General features: G+C 44.6%; 1 protein-coding gene and 4 non-coding genes across 7 annotated transcripts; all 5 read left to right on the forward strand.

The window, feature by feature from the left end:
• Window positions 1-362: 362 nt before the first annotated feature.
• LOC311343081 (ubiquitin-associated protein 2-like) lies at window positions 363-22730 on the forward strand. 3 transcript variants are annotated; one of them, XM_084467944.1, is made up of 29 exons: window positions 363-463; window positions 1862-1994; window positions 2412-2489; window positions 2600-2710; window positions 3151-3310; window positions 7012-7092; window positions 7889-7952; window positions 8250-8341; window positions 8864-8913; window positions 9055-9119; window positions 9355-9586; window positions 10976-11192; window positions 13964-14101; window positions 14223-14353; window positions 15724-15938; window positions 16405-16642; window positions 16855-16894; window positions 17020-17149; window positions 17350-17407; window positions 17739-17946; window positions 18627-18718; window positions 19013-19063; window positions 19187-19265; window positions 19360-19554; window positions 19781-19951; window positions 20536-20640; window positions 21034-21107; window positions 21262-21450; window positions 21830-22730. In XM_084467944.1, the coding sequence occupies exons 2-29, from the start codon at window positions 1905-1907 to the stop codon at window positions 21923-21925; spliced, it is 3450 nt and encodes a 1149-aa protein (XP_084324070.1). In that variant the 5' UTR covers window positions 363-463; window positions 1862-1904; the 3' UTR covers window positions 21926-22730. The 3 variants fall into 3 exon arrangements, with proteins under 3 accessions (XP_084324070.1, XP_084324071.1, XP_084324072.1); XM_084467945.1 differs by having other exon boundaries at window positions 19016-19063; XM_084467946.1 differs by lacking the exon at window positions 20536-20640.
• Window positions 4149-4227, forward strand: LOC311344112 (small nucleolar RNA SNORD121A). Its single transcript, XR_014633582.1, has one exon. It is a non-coding gene; the product is annotated as a small nucleolar RNA SNORD121A (small nucleolar RNA).
• LOC311344111 (small nucleolar RNA SNORD121A) lies at window positions 8569-8649 on the forward strand. The gene has a single exon (XR_014633581.1). It is a non-coding gene; the product is annotated as a small nucleolar RNA SNORD121A (small nucleolar RNA).
• Window positions 10487-10565, forward strand: LOC311344114 (small nucleolar RNA SNORD121A). The gene has a single exon (XR_014633584.1). It is a non-coding gene; the product is annotated as a small nucleolar RNA SNORD121A (small nucleolar RNA).
• Window positions 17179-17258, forward strand: LOC311344113 (small nucleolar RNA SNORD121A). The gene has a single exon (XR_014633583.1). It is a non-coding gene; the product is annotated as a small nucleolar RNA SNORD121A (small nucleolar RNA).
• Window positions 22731-24152: the final 1422 nt, after the last annotated feature.

The raw sequence follows: 24152 nt of genomic DNA on the forward strand, positions 1-24152 counted from the left end.
ATGGTACTTATGTATTAATATGTATACTTATGTATACTTTGTATGTGTACGCATGTTTACGTATTTTTACGTACAGTATGTATGAGTATATATACACGTATTGATGAGTACTTTTGTATACGAATGTATATGTACTTATGTATATGTATGTGTACTTATAATAGACCTGCTAGACGGGTTCTGATTGGCCCGTCCGCTCTCTCAAGACCTGTCCTGCTATATGGGTTCTGATTGGCCCGGCCACTCTCTCGAAGACCTGTCCTGGTAGACTGGTTCTGATTGGTCCGTCCGCTCTCTCAACGACCTGTCCTGCTAGACGGGTTCTGATTGGTCCGTCCGCTCTCTCGACGACCTGTCCTGCTAGACGGGTTCTGATTGGCCTGTCCGCTCTCTCGACGTTAAACAACGGCGCGGTTGGTCACGTGACGGCATCTGCTGCTGGCTGAGCGAAGCGTGTTAGCAGGTATGAACATATACTATTTTAAACGATAATAAATCGGCCTTTTCTTAACGTGAACGATAAGCTATTTTATAACTTTATAATATGAACAATAAAACCAATCGTTTTGTTATCGGCGCATCTTAAGTTTCCACCCGTTTTTTGGGAGTTTCCTCGCTAGCTTGGTAGCTAGCCTTGGTAGCTTAGCGTCGTCCCGTCGGCCCGCACACATGCAGCGGACGAGCTACCAGCTAGCACTGACAGGCCAGACGCTCCTTCATCACCTTCTTGTAAAACAGCTAAACACACACAGTGATCTCCGTAACATAGATAAAATAGTAGTATACACGGCGAGCGAAAATGTTCTTGAATGTGTTGTATTGTATTTGTAGGCGTTACTGTACAGTTTTAGCTATAGTAGTCAAGCTAACGTTTGTAGCCTGTTGCTAACTTTAGCTAAAGACGTTAGCATTGTACTAGCTACTGAGTCACACAAAGGAGTCCTCCTCCTTGGTCAATCTTATTTTTTATATTTTGGTTAATCGTCCGTCTAGTTGTCTGCTGTTTCCAGTCAGTAGCTTGGTGGGGTGGTGGCTCTCCGTGGTTCATAATAAAGGCGGGCAGTAGATGGTTGTTATTTACCAGGACCATGGTGAACAAAGACAAACAACGAGCCAACATGAAGCTAACATAAGCCTGCTAGTAATGGGCGAGTGTCGGAGCCACTAATGCAGATACATTCGCGTATCCCGATCAGCTTTACTCGGGAGTTTGTAGTGGATAAACTTTGTTGGCAAGCAAAGCTCAACAGAAACCGTGTTAGAGCTGAGGTAATGTGGTCCATCTAGTTTTAGATGACACTTTGGTCATTTGACGTCCTCAGGCAGGGTGTCGCTCTCTGAACTGTAAAATACCCAAATATCCAACAATAACTTGGCGGTGATGTAACGTACAGAAATACATGTGTGCTATAGTCGTGTGTATGTTTGCGTTGCCACGCTACGAACAACTGCGTCACACCTAGTGAGACACACATCGCCCAGTGTCTTCCTCATCTTCCACCATACACGTAAAGCTCAGTGGTTGATCAAGGTGCTCGTCTGAAATATTTATCTGGGTCTTTTGGGGTGAAGTTTTCATGTGTTTTGCTGTGTGTAGAGAGGAGGGAGGTAAGAGGGTGTAAATTGACACCACATTGCCCCCTCTTGAATGTCTAAATTTAACCAGTGGTAGTGCGACAGATGGGGCTCTAGTCTTACATGGAGCCTTCTTGTGTATTCATAATGCAGTAAAGGACTTCAGTCATACATGTTATTAGTTGTTGGATAAAGTTTGAAAAACGATATAATATAGCAATGAATCAATTTTATATTACATATCACTATTGCTCATTTTATATTTTCTGTCTTGTCTCCCTCCTAGATTTTTTCTATTTTGTACATACATTGTTTTGTATATACTGTATATGATGACTTCAGTGGTGAGCAGTCCTGCCCGGGCCACGCGGGAAAGAACACTGCCCACCAACACACAAACCACACAGAAGCAAATCCAGGTGACTGAATAACGCTTGTCTGCATGTCTAATGCCATTGTCTTTAGTACAGCAGTTCAGAAGTCAAAGCCCCGTATTGTGAGTCTGATAAAGATGGCTTTATTATTAACTTTTGTTTTCCTAAAATTGACTACGGTAGGAAATGTTATCAAGCTGTGTGTGGGAAGGGTACAAATAACTGCTCATGGTATACATATCCTACTTTTCTGAACTTTTTTTTTACTCTTGGAGGGTTTCTGGATTTAAATACTCTTCGCTATCTCCAAAAGCATAGTTCCTCATTAAATTTTTACTGCTGCTTCAGCATATGCAACTGGACATTAATACTGCCGATATTTAATTAATGCGAATGAATGATTGTATATATTCCTGCACGAATATCCCCACTTAACTAATCAGTAAACACTTTTATTTTTAGGCTACGGCAGATCAGATTCGTCTGGCCCAGGTAACCTTTGAAAAAAAGGATGCTGACTTTGAGGACAAGGTCAAACAGGTAATATGGGTTTTATTAGTTACATTTTTGGGTTTTGACGTTTTTGGTACTATTTGAAAGTACCTGTTCAATGACACTTTTGTTGACTTGTGCATTGACTTGTGTAACAGCTGATTGAAGTGAGTGGGAAGACCCAAGATGAGTGTGGGATAGCCCTCCACGACTGCAATGACGATGTCAACAGAGCCATCAACTTCCTGCTGGAGAGCCCCTCAGACACAGTAAGAGACCCAAATATACACATACACAGACGTTTGGTACCTACCAACATATTTTCCAACATGCCTACACAAGCTCATTATTTGATGAGGCTGCAATCCTCTCCTTTGAATTGTTATTCTTACAGTCTGGCATTATTGTGCAGGTTCTATAAAGTATGGGAAATACAAGTTATTCATAGTAATTCAAGTATTTTATACATTCTTTTAATGAAACGTTAAATGTTATGTTTGATTGTCATGAGGCCTTGGATGATCTTCTCTATTACAAATGCAGATATTTTATGCATCCATCCATTGTAGGCCAAATCTGCACTTAACTTACTACACATCCAGCCTGTCCATGTGTATCCAGGATATTATAAATAATTATTACACTGAGAAAGCATGGCTGCATTGATTAGACGTGTGCGTGTGTGTGTGTGTGTGTGTGTGTGTGTCAGACCTCCTGGGAGACGGTGGGGAAGAGGCGCAGTGTGGGGAAGGAGGCTGGGCCCTCTGAGATGAAGGAGAACAAGGAGAGGAGGGGAGGAGAGCGGGAGGCCAGCCGCGCTCGTGGTGGAGCCAACCGGAGGGGTCGGGGCATCAGCAGAGGACGTGACGGTCAGTACGCTGGGAGGGCTGGTGTTGCTCACAGAATCATATCCATCCCAAGAAGGTCAATCTGAAGGTTCTCTGGATAAACATTAATTATGGAGGGATGTTTTGCATAGAAATCCAAAGCTGACGAGAAGTGAAAGAGCATTTTATATTTGGCATATTAATATTCTTTAAGAAAAGTTTTTTGCCTTTACGGTTTTCTATATTTTAGACTGATGCACATCCACGATGTCGTTAAATTTTCTGATCCATTAACACCAAGTTAAACAGCTCAATAATAACTTATCCTTGTTTTTTTGTGGTTGCACAAAATATTACAATTAAAGTATCCTTTACTAGTTTCAAACATTGCAACATGACACGGTTGTTGTTCAGTACAGTCATAATTAGTTGACGTTACTTTGCCGTTAAGCACTACCTTTTATCATCCAGGTGATGGTCCTCGTTAGGCATTATGTCTTTAAGCTATGTACCTCCACGCTTTTAGCCAGAAGCAGCTTTTTGAGACACGCTTGTACATTATACCAGTTTGATAAAGGGTAAGAATGACTGAGCTGTCAGGATTTGTTGTCACTGGAAGCACTTTTAATGATGGCCTGTTATCCTGCTATATGCCTGTATAAGATATCTATGGCTACAGCAATATAATTTTATGAACAAATGAATCAGTCTCACAGTTCGAAACGACGTCTGTATGGCGATCAGACACAACAGATTTAATTATTGTATTTTCGTTTTATGGAGGTATTTAAAAATGAATTCATAATTAAAGTAATCATAATGAAGCAGTTGAGAACTGTCAGATTAATCTGGTTTTAAAAGTATTGAAGGCATTTCAATGGACAAGGAGGTGATGATGTCATTTTCAAGCACATATCTGAACACTGATCTGTGGAATTACCAATACTGAACCTCTTGACTAAATAAAAACCTGTACTGTCCAATCTGAAAGATTTGCCTTTTTCAAAAGCCTTACAAATTATGTTTTATTTGATACTGGGTGCAGATGCTGACACAGCCTTCACATAGCCAGTCTGTACCTGACCTAATTCAGGCAACGTCAGATTTGAACAGTTGTTTCGATGTTTGGAAAGACCTTCTGAAATGTGCATTTACAAAAAAAGTAAAAGATAAATAAAGAAGCATGGAAGCTTTGAATTGTATTCATATTTGTAAGTTTTCATCCCTTGTAACTCCGTTAGGATATGCAACTCTCCTAGCAAGGCCATGTGTATGTACAGTATCTTACACCTTCTATAATCAAACAAGTTGCACATGCTCTGGTCTTGTCCTTGAGTATTGTACAATTATCTGGTCATCAGCAACCAAAAAAGACTTGCATAAACTTCAGGCAGCTCAGAACAAAGCAGCCCGTTTGGCACTGAGCTGCTCCGTTCACATTCAGTACATTGACATGCACAGCTTAATTCGATTAAAGCCATAGCTCGACTATGCTCCTCAATTGGACAACTGCAATTGTCCGCCTATACATGGCGGTGAGTAAATCAATTCATTGGCCGAAGCGTGTCATGCTCCGGTACGATAGGTGGCACTGTGCCCATTTCAACTAGTGGTAATAGAGCCACCTGTTGACCTCTTTACGTCACCAGCAACAACAAACTCAGGCGGCATTCGAGAAAGATGTTTTCAGTAGACAGCTGTCAGTTCACTTCAGGTCCATATAATTTCTCCAACGCTCCATTGTTCCGACCTCTCGGTCGTATGCCAACTCCTCCGGCTGCTCTGCCGGGTAGAGGAGTCTGCATACGACCGAGAGGTCAGAACAATGGAGCGTCGGAGAAATTATATAGACCCGAAGTGAACTGACAGCTGTCTGCTGAAACATCGCTTTCTCCTCCATGTTCGTTTTAATCTGGACTTCAGAGAGTCAAAGCCTAAATTAATTTCCCCCAATTCCTTTTCCCCATGGGCGAGATAAACCCGACTAGGAGTCTTTACTTGTTGTGGAAGTACCAGAGAGTCGGAGAACCTGACGCAGTCTGTAAGATTCATAATATCAGAGAATACCCCCATCAGTTCGGCCGCGGCGCAATGAATGAATAAAGATCGTAGTTATTTTACAACCTCGTTGATGAGCAACATTTAGAAAAACATGTACTTTTAATTCAGCCTTGGGTTAAATCGAAGCGTAGTGTGTACTGAATGCATGTTGATGATGATACACTCCTTATAGGGGTTAACTACATTGGCACGACACCGGCTTCCTCCATCTTCTGCGCCAGCTTTTAAAATAAATCACAGACCCAAAGTGAGTTGACAGCTGTCTACTGAAAACATCTTTCTCCCGCTGAAGCAGCCCCTCTGCCACCCGTCCGTATACGGCATTCCCCGCCACGGCGCAATGAATGAATAAAGATCGTAAACACGTCGGGTGAAAAAAATAAACAAATAAAAAACATTTATTTTGACAGATGTGCCCGAAGTTACTATTTTGCAACCTCGTTGATGACCCACATTTAGAAAAACATGTACTTTTAATTCAGCCTTGGGTGAAATCAAAGCGTAGTGTCTGTGTGCATGCCATGCTCACTCCCGCGGCCGGGACACAATTCTTATAGGGGGTAACTACATTCACCGGCTTCCTCCATCGTCTGTGCCACCTTTTTAAATAAATCCCTGTTTCTCGTTATCCCTTATCCGACGGCGACAACAACAACAACACGACTATCGTCTCCTTCTACTTCCGGCTCACAGCCCCGGGAAAAGATCTCAAGCATGTGCAGAACGCAATTCAACGCATAATCCAGTTCGACTCCGTACATGCACGCTTAGCTCAACTATGAATCGCATTATCTAGGGGTCTTAATTAGACTATGAGTAACCCAATTTGATTCGAGTATAGCTCGACTAAGGTGTATACATGCATTTTAGTAATCCAATCATAGTTGGACTAAGCCAATAAGTCGACTTTCATGAGTGTCATGTAAATGCACTGACTAACACTGAAGTAATGCATACTAGCCTTTCATGGCTCACAGTAAAACAAAAGATCTCTTAATCTCTTGTTGTTCCTAAGGTCAGTCATAAATTGCAAAAGACCCGCCTTCTTTGCTGAAGGTTTAGTCAGTGTGTCTGACAGACACGGTCATAGCACTAGAGGAGCAAGTAACGGACATCTAGCTTTACCCAGATCGAGGTCCAATCTACTTAAAAATACCATAATTTACAGAACAATTTCATTATGGAATGAACTACCAAAAAACATACGTTCTAGCATAAATAGCAAATACAACTTTAAAAGGTCTGAAAAAAAACATTTGGTCCACATGTATGTATGTACATTTTTCATGTTTTCATTTCATTTTCTAGCCTTCATATCTTTTTTACTTTTGTTATATTTGTAATTCTGATGTTTTTTAATCATACTGTTTATTTGTCTATTTTTATTTTTGTTTGACAATGTCAAACAAGTGATTGTCTATATTTTATGTTTCGGCCCCCAGGAAGACTAGCTCTCACTCCGGTGTGTTGCTAATGGGGATCCTAATGAATCAAATCAGTATGTGTACGTTACATACTGTATACTGCATTTGGTTCCCCATGGTTATGTTTAACACTAAATAAGTAATTGAATTGAATTGACCAGTGAGTTTGAAGTGGCAAGGCTGCTCATAATCACACCTTTGAATTCAAATGTTTGTGATTTAGAGTTTTCTCTGATCTATTTCTCTGTGTGGTTTCAGGGCGGTCAGAGGAGAACGGCTTTGAGGTGGTGGCTCCTGGGGAGAGAGAGGGTGACCGTGGTCGTAGGGGGCGTGGCAGAGGTGAGACTCCATGCTGAAAACATGCAACTGGATTTATAAAACCCCATCATATCTTTGGGATGGACTGAATATTGAACAGACTCAAGCAGGGGTTACACCAGTAGTTGCCAGTAGCGTTTTGTTTGTACTATGAGAAATCATCTTCCAGAAATACTAAAATATAACATTGGTATAAGGTACGGTCCCCTGCCCCAGCTGACCACTTATTGGTGAGAGAACTGGAACATGTGTGGGCTGGTGCAGCTGCCTTTGATGCAATTGGCCTCAATGGAGGTCCAGAGTATTCAAGGAAAGTGCAGGAGAACCAGAGCATGTTGACCAGTATGATCAGGGCTGGACGGTTAAGCCAGAGTCCAGGATATGCATGGCAAACGGATAAAGTGTGTGTGTAATAGGGATGGATTACTTACACACACACACACACACACACACACACACACACACACACACACACACACACACACACACACACACACACACACACACACACACACACACACACACACACACACACACACACACACACACACACACAATCTGATTTATATTTTTAGAGTCGACTTGAGCACGAGTTGAGAATCGATGGTTGAGTCGACACATGGTTAACATCCCTAGTATGTAACTGATTTGGATTGTGTATGAGATGCCCTTGGTTGGCCTTGTATTCTACTATGCTGGTACACACTGGAGGGTAATCAGCCCCATTTCCTGTCAGTTTTAACCCTAAACCGTATTGCCCTCTTACATTAACCCATATGTCCTCAATTCAAAGTGCTTCCTTTGTGTTTCATCTCAGGAGTCGGAGTGCGTGGCAGAGGCAGAGGCGCTGTCGGCTACAGATTCTCGTCCCAGGGAATGGGGTGAGGATCTCTTATTGAACCCCATACTGTACATGCGCTGTTGGTTACAGGTTCTCGTCCCAGGGAATGGGGTGAGCATCTCTTCACCTCCTTGTCCATTGAAATAGATAATGGACAAGGAGGTGATGTCATTTTCAAGCACATATCTGTTCTGTGGAATTACCATTACTGAACCTCTTAACTAAATAAAAACGCTAAGCTGATGCAGTGGGAATGCAAACTTCTTACCTGAGTTACTTGTCCCATCCATGCATCCCACGTTTCATGTATGCTACCTTCCCATTGGGTCCTCTGAAGGACCTTCAACCCGGCGGACTACACGGCTCATTCCGGGGGTGCTCGCCAGGAAACGTGGGACACTGACGGCAACGACGGTGCTGAGGGAACTGGTAAGATAACTACGGCTGCAGCAATATCATTTTATGATCGAATGATAGTCTCACAGTTGGAAACTATGTTGTCTGTATGGCGATGTGCATCAGACACAACACATACAATTATTGTCTTTCGTTTTATAGAGGTATTTCAAAATGGAATTAATAATTAAAGTAATTAATCAAGCAGTTCAGAACTGAGATTAGTCTGGTTTTGAAAAGTATTGATCGGCATTTTAATGGACAAGGAGGTGATGATGTCATTTTCAAGCACATATCTGAACACTGATCTGTGGAATTAACAATACTGAACCTCTCCTGTCCTGTCTAATCTCAAAGATTAGCCTTTTTCAAAGATTTTTTTTTTGGAAAGGTAATATCTTTCGAATGAACGCTTCTACGGATACTGTCATTGACCGGCTTGGGTTTGAATGGTGGTTGACTTTAGACCTCCTGCTGAATGATTAGAAGCAGATTATGTTCTATACTCAAGCGTACATTTATGAACTAACCATGGTTAACTTTGATTTACTCTAGCTTGGAGAGGAACTCTGGAAGACTGGGCTTCAGAAGACTGGAACGAAGATGTAATGCACTGTCCAATGATATTATCATGCATAAACATATGCTACCCTATTCCTCTTATCTTTATGTGACCGTGCTAGTGTGCTATGGTTTATTAACTGTACAGGGTTTTGACATGTGTTTAATGACTCACTCTCTCTTAGTTGTCTGAGACCAAAGTGTTCACGGCGTCCTCCGCTCCAGAAAACCACATCACCCCTGGACATGGGTAAGAGAGGAATTCATATTAACCAACCCGAAAATATGTTGTATTTGAGTGAAAATGACCAAAAATAATAGTCTAGGATTTCAGTCTTCTGTCATGCAGCATGGCTTAAGACGCACACACCTTTTAAGGAGTAGTCCTCGCATGTGACGGGATAAAAGATGAGATAGATGGGATAAAACGGCCGATGGCCAGAGTTTGTGTGGCGTTGCCGTTCAAGGCTCTGTTGGCTCCACAGCGTGGACCTCTCCAGCCTGATGGCCAAGACGGGAGTGGCGGGGGCCTCGGTGGAGTCCGACCTGGGGGCTATGGTGGACGCGCCCGTCGACGGTTTGGGCCAAAGCCTGGTGTTCACCAATTCCCACCACAATGGACGCACTGCTACACACAGCTACGCTCACGCCGCCGCCAACAGCAGCAGCTACGCCCATGCTGCCTCTGCCAACACCTCCTATGCACATGCCTCTCTGGTTAGTACAGGAATTCTGGGTTGCCCTGGCAAAGCCCCTTACCAGAACCACCATGAACCCAAGGCACAAAGAAATAAGTAGGGATTGGTGTTGTGATTTTAACTACTGAAAAGAGTTAGAAAAAACAAACAAATTGACAAATTGATTGAAGACACTTCATTATTTCTCATATGTAGCATTCTTCAAGCTACAATAAATGAATAAATATAATTGACAAAAGAAAAGGCAGTGGCATAGAGCAACAAGGATGGGTTTACATGTAGCTGACCTGCAGAAAAGTGTTTTAACAGTCCTGAAGGAAGATCAGCATATCTGCTTTTTTCTCTTTCCTTTGTTTTTCTTTATTTTTGACGAGTTACATTTAGGGCATTTAGCAGACGCTTTTATCCAAAGCGACTTACAATAAGTACATTCGTCATAAGAAGTGAAACAATATGTCGCTGTCGGTACAGTAAAGATGTTCATAGAACCAAGTGCAAGTACTAACAATCGCTAGGCTATAAAAGGACAGTGATTTCATTGAAACTGCACAATGTACAAACCACTTTTTAGATTCATGATAATTTGTGGTAAACAACCCTGTTCAAAGCCGCGTCTTAATTGGGACTTAAGTGTCGTGCTTCCAATGAGGGCGCTCACACCGGTGGCGCCATTCAGCAGCAATGTAACTTACAGCACTGCTCAAAACCTTTATCAATGGCCAGCCATTGAAATAAACGATGAGCAAGATGTACTCTTTTGACTTGTCGTTCTACTACGCAATGCTCTGTGGCTCGTCTGGTGGGGTCCCCGCTTTACGTTGAAGCTCTGCAGTAACCAAAAGAAAGACAAAGATTTAAACAGGACTTTCAAAAAATTCATGAATTCAAAATAAATTTTGGATGAGGCTACATTTCAATGGATAAGGAGGTGATGATGTCATTTTCAAGCACATATCTGAACATTGATCTGTGGAATTACCAATACTGAACCTCTGAACTAAATAAATATCTAGTTTAAAAAACAAATTTAAAAATCTTAAAATTGAACCCTTTACATAAGGCTGTTTTGCAAGAGAATATACAGTGCGCTTTGTGCGTCATTCAGTGGCTTGGGTTTGAATTGTGGTTCTGAGGGCTTTGTAGAACCACCATACAGCAGTTTATTCTGGATAAAAAGGCAGATATGCTTATCTTCCTTCTCCTTCCTTTTCCATGTTTGAGCCTATTGATAATGCAGTGTCATTATGCAGATACCGGGTTTCGGTACCCTTCCTTTGAAATATGGTGTATGGACAACTTCCTGTCACCTCACACTTCACTTCAAACTTTAAGATGTCCTGAAACTACAAACATGGGTGTTTTGCAGTACTGCACATTTCCTGAGGGGGTTGTCTCTCTCTCCCTGCAGTCCTCTGTGCTTGGATCTGGGTTTGGCTCTCTGAGCACGGCCAAGCCTTCCCCTGATGTCAGGATACCAGAGCAACTGAACGGCCCAAGGCTTGGCCAGAGGACAAGCCAGAAGATGGTCACCCCTGGCAACGGCGGCTTTGTCAAAGAGGCATCCCCACACCATGGCCCTGCCCCCTCCTCCTCTATGGACAACGGAGCCCTTTCTGCACATCACTGTGAGTCCAACTCTGCCTTTTGTCAATCCTTCACTTCTAGTGGCACTCAAACAGATTTAAATGTTTATTCTATACATAGATTTAACTGCAGACATAGGGTGGGCGCTATTAGCTAAAATTCATATCACAGTATTTTTCACTGTCCCGATGGTATTGGTATTATATCACGGTATATGAGCAAAATAAATTAATCACATTTTAGTAGACTTTCTTAGTTACCTAACTTTAGTTAAAGGTAAAATATGTATTTTAACCTTGTATATCAAGAAAGACTGAGGCATTGGACATAGTATGAACCTGAATAGTTTGTTTATTGTGCAGACATTCAACATGAATAAAGTTAACATGGATTAAATTAAATATCATGTAAAATTTAAAGAACACAGGAGAAAATGAAAGCACGATGGCAACAAACTCAAACGGCATCTATAATATCGGATGCTTCCTGTTACAAAAAAAAACTTAGATCCTACTAGAGACATTGTAGATACCATAAACTGTCTGTAGGTAGTGGTTAATCTGTTATAGTCGGCCGCTGTATTTCTGGACTGTGTCTAAAACGTTGTGGAAACAGGTAACCAGATGTCTTAAACCAGCCCCAGCCAAAATGTTCCCCCCAATAGTAATGTGGCCTATCATTGCACGAACCATGTGAAGAACGGTCGTCGCGGTGGTCTAGGACCAAAAATACTTTTGCAATGTAGAGCGTCCATCGAATCCAGTTTGTTGCAGTCTTAAGACAAATATTTAATATAATCACGTGTTATAGCTGCCTTTTAATGTAGTACTCTGTAAGACACCCATTTCCAACAATAACGAGATACAAAGCATTATTCAAAAATTATTTAATGTTGGCGCCAATCTATGCTACATTTTAATGGACAAGGAGGTGATGATGTCATTTTCAAGCACATATCTGAACACTGATCTGTGGAATAACCAATACTGAACCTCTGAACTAAATAAAAAATCTAGTTTGAAAGATGGAAGACTTTTTACATAGCAATGTATTTGCAAGCAAATATACAGTGAGCTTATTTGTGCGTCATTCAGCGGCTTGGGTTTGAATTGTGGTTCTGAGGGCTTTGTAAAACCGCCATACGGCAGTTTATTCTGGATAAAAAGGCATATGCTTTTCTTCCTTCAAAAAGGCTTTGGGACTTTATGCAGCTCCTCTACATTCCATGTTGGAGCCTATTGATAATGCAGTGTCATTACTCATCTCGAGGGACTGTTAATACTAGGTTTTGGTACCCTTCCTTGGAAATATGATGTATGGACTAGGGCTGTACGGTATGGACTACATTTTATATCACGGTTACAAAAACCGTTTACCGTTTACAAAAAATAATGCCCATAAAAGGTTAGAATATTAAGGGCTGCCTAATATTCGTTCAAATATTGTAATTTTTTTAAATATTCGAATAACGAAGTTCAGAGTCAAAGCCCTAGTCCATACACAGGTAAACAGTGACGGCGTTTGTTATCTCGTTCCACCGCTGGCTTTTTTTGTTGCAAGCTTTGGAAAATGCCTGCGGAAGTGATGTCTGAGATGCAGAGACAGCTTCACACTACCAGCGTCTGTCTCGTACTGTGTGGGATGAGAGCTTGTGAAGGGACGCTGCGCGGCTGCGTGCTTGCTGCGTGTGTGCTTGCGCAATAGCAGACTGCCTGAGAAGGCAATATCGCTGTCAAATCTGTCCCTGGGAAAAGTAACGTTGCGCCAAATTGAAAAAAGGAACTACATTTCGTTAGTATTTTCCCATATAGGCCTATACCATATTTTCAGTAGTTATGTGTAACTTTTTACATGAACAAGTAGTTATTTTTAGTTATTTTTACATGAACACCTAACGCATTGCACACAACACTGTCTACCAGTCACACCGGTGTCACGGTATTGTCAAAATCCATACCATAGTGAAAATTCACACCGGTCTACTTTCTGTACCGTTTATACCGTACACCCCTAGTATTGACAACTTCCTATCGCCTCACACTTACCCTCACTTCAAACTTTAAGATGCCCTGGAACTATTTTGAAAAATGTAGACGAATATTCTGACATGAGCGCTGCTTCATCTGGTTAATATGCTTGTGCCACATGCACTCGATCAGGAACCAGATCATTTGGGAACGTGTGTAACACTGGCAGTGAATGGCGGCTAAATGATTGCGGAGTGATCGCTTGTCTCGGGTCGTGCTCCAGTGCTTACTGTTGGGTGCATTAGAGTGCATTCATCATATTGACGGAAATGCATTGTTTCCAGGTTTACCAGGTTGAAATGTATTGTTTCCAGGTGGTTCACCAGGTTGAAATGCATTTTCAGGTGGTTCAACAGGTTGAAATGCATTGTTTCGAGGTGGTTCACCAGGTTGCTGGTGTTGCCACCTCTGGCTGAAACAACACGGTGACACAACTTGCAAAGTATTTTTGTGTGTTATTGTTTACTGTGTTGGCGAACAGCTGCTGCATACGCACAATTGTTGTTGCTACATTCACTCAAAGAATGCATGCTCAACAAAATAGGTCAAAATGCGTATCCATATCGTGGCCCAACATAATTCCGGTATTCACGTTCATATACCGTACAGCACTAAGACATGATGAATGTTGGAGCATGAAATCGTGAATACAAAACAACTGTTTAATTGTAACACAGATATCCTGGTGCTGGTTTCTCTATTTAGCTTGAGTAGATGGTTAACAGCTGATGCAGTTAATATAAACATGGATCTAGAATGAGGATCTTGTCTGGTCCTTCCTCCAGTGGAGCTGAAGTCTCAGCCCGAGCCCTCCGCCGTGCTGGGCCAGCTGAGCCAGCGGCAGCAGCAGCAGCAGCAGTCCGTCTTCCCTGCGGCGGAGCCTTCGGCCCTGCAGCACGCCCCGCAGGTCCCCACCCAACCAGGTACTGGCTGCTCTTTGACGGGACGTCTCATGAGGCGTTTCCCTGGGTTACTGGTGGAAGCTTAGGAGTTGATCTCTGGCTCTGACCCTGGGAGCTGAACTAACCAGAGGCTGTTCCTCAGGTCACGAGTCCTCGCTGCCTCCCGCAAGAGACGGAGCTTCACCAGGCGTGAAGGGCATGGACCCGCCCATCTCAGAACCCCCACAGAGACAGATGAAGACCCAGAAACGCAGAATCCCCCTTCCTTCAAAGGTAAGGCCTGATGCACGCCTCGTGTAATACAATGTATAAGAAGAAGCTGCTTGGCTGCAGAAAATTAGGTTATTAACATGGAGCCCAACATGACATTCACACATGAAATGTCATTTCACTACCTGATAACATCGTGGGAGTAACTGCTTAAATTTGTATGCTAGGGGTTGTCCTCCCCAGCTGACCTACTTAACAACACCTCCACTAAGTAATCAACCATTCATGTTCAACACTAGTGATCCACCGATATATCGTCTGGCTGACATTATCTGCCAATATTTGTTTTTTACGTGTATTGGCATCGGCCAATTTTTTTCAAAGATTTTTTTATTTTTTTTATTTTGTCCCGGCATGATATACAGACAGTTCAATAAGTTTATTTTTTTTTAATTGAGACTTGTATCATTTGTTATCATCGTTGTGTCATTTTTATGATGTAAATTGAGGGAGCAAAAGCAGTATCGGCTCAAGAAAATCGGTATCGGCGTATCAGTCATCAGCTAGCTGTGTGTTCACACCGCACTTCGCCCCGCGACAAGTTTCAATGCAAAGTGAACGTAGAGACGCGTATCGGGCGAAAATTTTTGTCGCCGGGACCCGCGACAAGATTTGATTGACGGGGCGACAGTTTTCCCCAAGACAGGCGGGCGCGTTCACGTGGATTTTGTCGCGCGAATGAGCGACAGATTTTGCAGAAGTTGAAATATTTCAACTTTATCGTGGCATTCGCATTGAAACAGCCAATCAGTGTTCACTCCCTGTGGGTAACGTGGGTGAAGTAACGTAAAACAGCCAATCAGCGTTCACTCCCTGGGTGACGTCATGTAACAGCAAATCAGTTCACTCCCTGGGTGAAATAACGTAAAACAGCCAATCACCGTTCAACCGTTCAGTGAACCGCAGCTTGGAGGAGAAAGTGATTGTTGCCGTTTGCGACTCCCGGAGCTCTATATCTATATATAATATATAAATATCTATCATATAATTTATACAATATATATAATATCAGGGCACAAACGGTGTGCCCCTCCGGATTATATTATTAACCCATAAACTACGGGCATTCCGACGTCTCTCCCTCTTCCACAACAGGTACAGACACACATCTCGGCCATGGTTGATGAGAATGAATTGGCATGAATGACCGTTGGCGGGCAAAACGCTCCGCGAAAAATTCACCCCGCGACACATTTCAGTGCACACAATAAGCACAGCAACAGATTTCGACGATTCGCGCAACAACATACGCAGCTTCGCGCGAACAGGCGAAAATTGTCTATTTTGGTGTGAACGCACAGTAAGGCCCTTAAAAATCCATATGGGTGGATCCCTAGTCAACACTGCCTCCTTTCCTCAAATGTTGTGACCAGATCCCTTCCTCAGCGGTGGAGATGCCGGGCTCCACGGACGTGTCAGGTCTCAATGTGCAGTTTGGAGCGCTGGACTTTGGCTCTGAGGCCGGTGCCGGCTCGGTGGATATGTGCCAGACAGAGACTGCCAGGGAAGCAGCACCACCTGCAGCCCACATGTCGGTCCCCACACAGCAGTCCCAAAACAGCCTGTTCTCCAAGCCTGGACCTGTCAGGTAAGAGGGCTCCACTTGGTTTCTAACTGGATCATTTTGAAAGCCTATCTGAATTTCTCATTTAATATATTGAAGTTGCAATCAAAAAATGCTGCGCCTAAAGTGTGAAATTAGCTAATCAGTGCTTCCTCAGAGCGAGCATGTGTACCATTTGGCAGGCATGCTATTTGACTGTGACGGAAGTGTGACCTCATAGGTTCAGGTCTTTTGTAAGAAGTGAGGTCAGTCCATACTAATTTAATCTATATCCTTTCTTGGGCAAAGGAAATGTTTTAGTTCATATCTACAGATTTGTTAGTTAATAACCATACTAAGTATGCATGCCAAAGACCACTGAATGAACAGTGTAACAAACATGACTGCCAGGGCATATTTCTGCTGCAGTTAGAAAGCAATTGCGGCTGGTTGTGCTGTGTGGGCCTTTTATTATTACTACTTTGATCAATGTAATTATTTTGTCTTCCAGTGAACCTATGAGCAGCATGTCTACGCTACCGTTGGCCGTGTCTGATCCCAGCTTCCCCTCCCCGTCCCTGGGCTTACCCAGTGCCACTCCCTCCCCCTCCCTGGGTCTGCCCAGTGCGGGGGCTTCCCCCTCGGCTCCCTCTATGGGCCGGGTGGACAGCACCGGACCCCGGTCCCTGCCCCCCCATCTGGGCTTCTCCCAGAACAAAGACATGCCCTCAGTGACAGGAGCCCTGACGGTGAGCCCTTACTTTGGTTTGTTTACATGTGTCATTTAAAATGTCTGCAGACGGCTGAGGCCTTATATGAATGTGAGCTACGCCGTCATGGGCTTGTCCCGTGCACACTGGCAAAGGAGCGTCGAAGCATAGATGGCGAAGCATAGATGGATGGCGTAGCCTATATTACTAGAACTTGAGTTCTAAGAACATAACTATCGTTTGTCTTCTAGAATGGCTACAATGGTATGAAGACACAGAGCGCCCAGGATTGTAAGTATCCAGATTGTCAGCACATTCACAGATTGAATGACAGCGCTAGTGGATGCTACTTGTAGAAGTGGACGTGGAAGGGGTAAGCCTTTCATTTCTCCTGTCTTTTTTTCCATGTTCACCAGGTACGTCTTCTGCATCTAGAGTGGTGAAGGCGGAGTCTCCTGTGATGACCAGTGACTGTGGCCCCACCCACCACATCCCTTCCCCTGTAGTGACCCCCTCGCACCCAGCACCTCTCCCCTCCCTCAGCAGGTGAGACGGTCACAGCCCCTCTCTGGCCTACGCTGGAGATAATGATGGTTACAAGCACATATCTGAATGCATTTTATGTGGAATTATTCGTTGTCTGAATCTCCAATGGCCATTAAGAGGGTTTGATTTGATAATGAAGAAATGGTTAAAAAGAACATGGTTTAGATTCTAATGTTTTAACATCTTATTTTTGTTATCAGTCACATGACTAGCACTCACTCATCTGGATCTGCACTCGTGACGAGCTCCAGCCTCACTGTAAGGAAACACCAACGCAATACACACAGCATGAGTTTCAAAATTTCAATCAACTTAATATATTATGCATCTGTAAGATGTCGGAAAAATAGCTACAAAACAATTTTGGATTAATATTTTTGTTTATGGCTTTATTTGCTTCACAAGTACTCTGAAATGTAGTTACACACTTTAATTATTACACAATACTGCCGTTGTCTTATTTGCGTTATACTAAAATGGTTGCCACCAACATCCAAAACAGGAATTTCAGTCTCAGGAGGTTGTATGAGTCATCACCTAACCTTATGTGACTGCTGTTGAACCGCTCCCTCTAACCGGTTCCCCTCAGATGAGCAGCGAGGACGGTAGCATGCATGGCTTCTCGTCGCTGTCCAGCGGGCCGGTCCACCCCAGTCCCATGGTCCACATGGGCGGCGGCAGCTCCAACGGCCTCCACCCCGGGGGCGCGCCCGGCCTCACCGCCAACGGCTCTAATGCTGTCAACAGCGTTCTGTCAGCCACGGGCGGCCGCACAGCGCCCCTGCTCCCCACCTCTGGTCAGTCCTGGTCTGTTACCCGGGGAGTGGAGTGGAGGGGGGGGGGGGGGGTGACCACTGGTCATTCTGTTGGGTTAACCGGGGGGGGGGGGGGGGGTTCACCCGTTTGTTTGACAGTGGAGGCATGGCAAGCATTGTTGACAAAGAATTGTTTGCAAACTGACACTGAAGTGGAAGATGTCGCCCAAGCAAGCAATTGTGTGATCCTATAACAGTTGGTCTTTGGACTGCTGCAAAATGGTTGGTTTGATATGGTGTCGAGTTTCTTGTGCCTTTGCCCTTGAGCACACCATTCATATTTAAATCAAAGGCTGCATTCAAACTAGTCACTGCCATGCTTGGTTATTCTAGCGCACGTGTTCTGAAACCGTGCGTGTTCTGAAACTTTTGGGTCCGGGTCAGGACCCAACAGTCATTTGAGTTTGTTTGTGATTCTACTCAAGCAGTCGGCCAACTATAATGCTGCAGTGTGCCTTTTTATCGAAGGCATTTTGTTACATTTTTGATTAGGGATCCAAAACCTTGAAGTCTTATCTGCAGCTGATGCCTCTTTATCATTTTGGTCAGGTTGATGGATTTGGATTTTGGATTTTTTTTTAATGGATTTTTTTGGGGTTTTTCTTTTGAAAGTGGTTGCTTTTTGAAACTCCATGTGTTATTTTTCTCCTTTGGTCCCCAAGGTAAAGCTCCCCCTAACCTGGCCCAGGGAGTGCCCCCCCTGCTGGCCAACCAGTACATCATGGGCCCTGGGGGTCTGCTTCCTGCCTACCCGGTAACTCATGCTCTCATGATTCAGAAAGTCATATTGATGTCAGCTTTGGTAGTAGGTTTTGATCAATCATCACTTATTCAGTGCCTGTATTCTCCTGGAATATTTACATGTATACATATTTTCCCGCCATCTTGTTTATAGTTGAATGCTTCAGTGTGATTTAATCAATGCATGTTTTTCTGTCAAATGTTTGCATTCATAATTGCCTCCTCCTCCGTGGAAAGACTTGTTAGTGTTGATATTTAGACTGACTCCTTTGACAATGCTAAAGGTTAGATCTGTTTTACTCCACAGCAGATCTATGGATATGAAGAGCTGCAGATGCTCCAGTCCCGCCTCCCCATGGTCAGTGTCTCTAGGGTCATGGAAGCACTAGCTACAATCACTTAGTTTGCCTAGATTACTCATGTATACACAAGGGGTCTCTAGACAGTCCAAATGTTAAGTTTTTCTTGTTTTCTTCTATAGGACTACTATGGTATGACATTCCCTGGTACGACGGCGGCAATGCCTGGTAGAGATGGTCTCGCCAACAATCCCTATTCTGGTACAAAGCCAATTTATTATATAATACTTGAACTTCAAAATCCCTCGCCCATGTAGTAAGTGTGTGTAACGACTGAACCGGTGCTTTGTTCCAGGTGAAGCCACTAAGTTTGGCAGGGGAGACTCTTCCTCCCCGGCCCCCCCCACCAGCCTGTCCACAGGCGGGGTGCCGTCTCAGGGGCAGCAGCCCCTCCAGGCTGGAGGCCAGAGCCAGGCACAGAGCCAGGGCCAGCAGACCCAGAACCAGGCCTTCCTCAACCCCCCTCTCCCCCCAGGCTATGGATACACTGGTAAGGGACTGCTTGTACACAGGTTGGCTTATACAGTTAAGAACTTCAGGCTGGCGACATTCAATTGGAGAGTTGTGAAGAGACGTTTTTAGGTTGTTTTTGGCTTCCCCTGACCTTGCATGATGGACATTATGGCATAATGTGTTGAGTGGGTAGGGGCTATTTCTATGTTTCAGGTAAATCTAATGTCTTTGTTAGTTGTTTAAAAACCTGGAAACCTTCACAGGACTGCCCTACTACGCCGGCATGCCCGGCGTGCCCTCTGCCTTCCAGTACGGCCCCACGGTCTTCGTTCCTCCTGCCACGGCTAAACAGCAGAGCATGGGCCTGGCCAACCCCTCCAGCCAGTACCACCAACAGCACCAGCCCAGCTACGGACAGCACGCCTACGGCACAGGTACCGCACCACGCCGCTCTCAGATCTCCTCCTTTTGGATGGGGATTTCCTGTCCGGCATTTTGAGCACCTTCTAGTCATATTCATAATATAATTGGTCGGGGGGGGGGGGGGGGGGAATGGTACACAAAGGCAATGGTTACATCATGGATGATTCTTATTTGACTCATTGACCTGTTAATGCTGTCCCCATGCCATGTGTAAGTGGCATTCCTAGACTCCAGAGTAACAGCGGTTTGTCAAAGGTGGAAGTGCATGTGTGTGTGTGTGTATAGGGGCCCTGTGTGTTTGGGTGGCGTGTTTTGCTTTTGCTGCATGCACAGCTTGTCTCCTCCTGCTGAAGGAAGCCACAGCTCAGCACAGAAGCAGCAGCCATTTTAGCCAGGTTACCTTATTGCTTCTTTCTCCCCCGCTCTCTCCCCCCTTCTTTCTCTCACTTCATTTGTTCTCTTCCCTCCTGCTGGTTCTCTTCTGCCCCCCCTCCCTCTCTTCCTCCTGATCTCTATCCACCTCTTCCATTTTGCTCTCCTTTTCCATTTTGCTCTCCTCTCCATGTTGCTCCCCTCCTGCTCCTCCTCCCCTCAGCCTTTGACGACCTGTCTCAAGCCCACGCTGGGGAGTACAATAAGGGCGGGTACGGCAGCTCTGCCCAGTCCCAGGCCAAGGCGTCAGGCAGCGGCCCAGGGAAAGGTACCCACACCCCCCTCTTCCACCCACACACACATACCCCAACTGGGCGGCCGGCGGGCCTCAGCCTTCGGCTCCTTAACGACGGACCAGCAGCGCAGCTGGAAGGAGCTGCATTTAGGTGCATGCTTGCGGTTGCACCTGCATGTACATCAATACACATGCCTGGAGGCCTGTGTGCGGAGAACGAAAGACCCCCCTCCTCACTGAAGCTTTTTCACTGCACCGGCTGTCCGTCTCTTCTACTAACAATGAACTCCTGCAGATGCTTTAGGGGGTGGGCCCTGAGCTGGTGAATTAACGTCCTGTTTGTTTTCTTTGTCTCCTTTTCTACCCCCCCTTCCACTTCTCCACTCTTGTGTCCTTTCTACTCGTCTCCTCCACTCTTCCTCTCAGCTCCAGGGCTGTCGGGCTCCGGCAGCAGTGGAGGAGTACCTGACATGGGGGGCTCCATTTACAACAAAACCCAGGTGAGTTCAACTCCCGCTGGCTAGTACGTACCCCGTATTCTGAAGAGCCGACGTGGTTGTAGCTGAAGTGTGGAGATGCGCTGTATGACTATGAGCCTTCACTACGTGGCTACTACCCTGGACCATTCTTCATCCTCTGTTCTTTCAACCGCAGTCCTTCGACAAGCAGGGCTTCCACACAGGAACCCCCCCGCCCTTCAGTCTGCCATCTGCCCTGGGGGGCACCGGGCCCCTGAACCCAGGGGGGGCTCCTGGATACGCTCCGGCCCCCTTCCTGCACATCCTGCCCCACCAGCAGCCCCACTCCCAGCTGCTGCACCATCACATGGCTCAGGATGGACAGGTAACGTCATTCAGACCGCTTCACTCAGTATGAGAAACGCTCGCCAAGCCCCTGGCCAGCTACTGCCCGTTGAATGTCACTATTCAAGAAAGTGACTCCATTTTCTAAAACTCTCCTAGCTGGATGTACGTCAACCTGTTGACCCCAGACTATCTTATCGTGTGTGTTGGGGGGGGGGATTCTTAACGTAGTTGTTTTAGGTAGCATAGTTCAATATATTTTGGTATTCGTCAATCTTGGCATGCAATGTTCCACAGTTAATCAATAAACCTGTTGAAATGGAGATGAGGTTAGCAAGATGTGCGGTGCCTAGTAAAACTAACTCTGGTTAGGAGAAAGCCCATTGTGTCTGCTGAAGTAGATTTGTCTCCCCCTACAGGGCGGTCCCGGTCAGCGCAACCAGTCCAGCGGCATGCAGCAGAAGACTCAGGGCAGCAAGTCCAGCTATGGCAGTTCTCCTTATTGGGCCAACTGAGTAACGCCTCCTCGTGTCCCCATCCACCCTCCTCAAGGCTCTCTCTCTCGCTCTGTGTTTTTGTGAGTGTGTGTGTGTGTGTGTGTGTGCGCGCACATGGCCCTGTGTGTAGGCTGTAAATGCAACAAACGCACACTACTTACAATGAGAAACCAGGGTCTGTTTAACCGAAACCCCCCTGCCCTCCACAAGTCCTCATAAACTCTTTACGTTCTCTCTATACCCCCCTTTCCAAATTGGTTGTACATGTAAGATATTTATGTATGTATTTATATATATATATACTGTATATGTAAGAGTGGACATGAACTGTGGTTGCTGCGTTATCTTTTTGAAGGACTTTTTTTTCTTTTTGGTTGACTTTTTCAATACCGCAGGATAAAATGTTACATGAGGACAGAAAGGAATATTGATGTTGAGAGAGCAACACAGAAACACGTGATCCCACGCCCCTTCCAGCAAGGAGAGCCAATCGCACTGACTGTTTATGAGGACGCTTCAGGTGGAGGGCTGTTGTAATGTCTAACTGCATTTGTCTTTTTTTATATATAAATATATCGGCATATGACTTCCTGAGTAACCAGGCTTGTCCCAAGAGATTACGTTCATCTTTTAAGACACCATTTTGTAGCCATAGTACTTCCACCCCCCCCCCCCCCCCCCCACCCACTTTTCTCCCTCTTGAGACCGGCCTCCTGCGGACTCGTCGTGTCCGTCTCCCAAAGACACGTCTACCATATACATTTTATATTCTAATTTAATTTTAACCCTCATTTCACAAAATAAAAGTTTTCAGCAGTTGGAACTAAAAGCTGTGTGTTTTTTATTAGTAGGCTGTATTAATCATTACTTTGAGTTTAGAAAGGGAAATATTAAGGACAGTAAATGGTAAAAAAAAAACTAAGCATCAACATAAACTAGTTAAAGATTGGGTGACTGTCTAGTCCATCTGTTTAATTCACTCAATTACAAGGCTCTGGCAACGCTACTTTTTGCCAACTCTTAAAATATCACTTAAATGGGATGTCAAACTACAGTCGAAAATATTAGTGGCAGAACATGACCAACAGATGGCACTACAAAACCACCATCCGACGGAAAGTGCATTCAAGTCCAAATAAAGTATTGGATTTGGAGTAGGCCAATTATTTCAAGTAGTATTGGGCCCATGTTCCTTTTAATGTAGGAAATCTTTGGTTTAGAGTTTCGACTTGGTAAATAGCATTTGCCTGCAGAAAAAATAATTGTTGAAAGTTTATTGTGCGTTTGGCCTGACAGAAATTCAGAGTATTGAAAATAAACCTGAACAAATTGGGTTCCTTTGCACGTGCTTTTGAGTTCCAGGTGCTAGGGGGGACGCCAAGGTCAGGGGTCAAAGTGAAGTTGAGGTCTTGGGTTTAGTTTTAAAGGAATGCAGTTGGGTGCGACGGTGTATTAATTAAAGGTTCGGTGTTGGTCGGTTCTGCAGTCTTCAATGGTTGTTTTGCCTGACACAGCCGAGCTATTATTTCCTTAAATAGGGTTAGGAATTTACGCAGGAATGTCCAAGTGTTTGTTGACACTAGTGGTGACTGCTCCGTTCTCAGATGTTGACAAAGACGTTTTGTTGGGGTTCAGTGGGTTCGCTGGAGGAATGGGGGGCTGTGTGGTTGTCACGCCGGATATTGTGGCATTTCTTGGAGCGCTCAGGGGGCCCCCGGTGCGCTGCAGGCTCGTGAGCTGGATGCTTGATTTCGACAGTCAAATCAATTTCCTCTTCAACCCGAACTTTCCCACTCTTAACATTACACGGCCTAGTTTTAAACTTACCATTTACAAGCCCTTGTTTCGAACGCTTACATTAAAAGGCCATTCATGCGCTGTGCATATGGTCTCGCGGTGTTTAGTTCCTTTCATCTCGTGGCCCTTCTCGTTCCTCCACTTGTCAGATTGACAGCGGGGTCCTTTCACCGAGAAATTGGCCGCAATTAGAGCAATTATGCTGATTCGCGCTTGTGTCCCATGCGGAACCGGGGGATCGCTGTGCGCGGAGGTATCCCCATGCAGAGTTCCTACGGGAAACCAGGAGGTAACCTAAACAATACCTATCCCTCAAAACAGCAACGCATGGATCGGCTCATCGACACAAGCAACGCCTGCCACATTCCAAAGTAACCTTTATTAAACTGAGCTGCTGTGCTCAGTATATGAGCATATTATATTTAAAATGAACTGACTTAACGGATCG

The sequence above is a fragment of the Micromesistius poutassou genome, assembly GCF_964030765.1.
Source record: "Micromesistius poutassou genome assembly, chromosome: 5".
Classification (NCBI taxonomy): domain Eukaryota; kingdom Metazoa; phylum Chordata; class Actinopteri; order Gadiformes; family Gadidae; genus Micromesistius; species Micromesistius poutassou.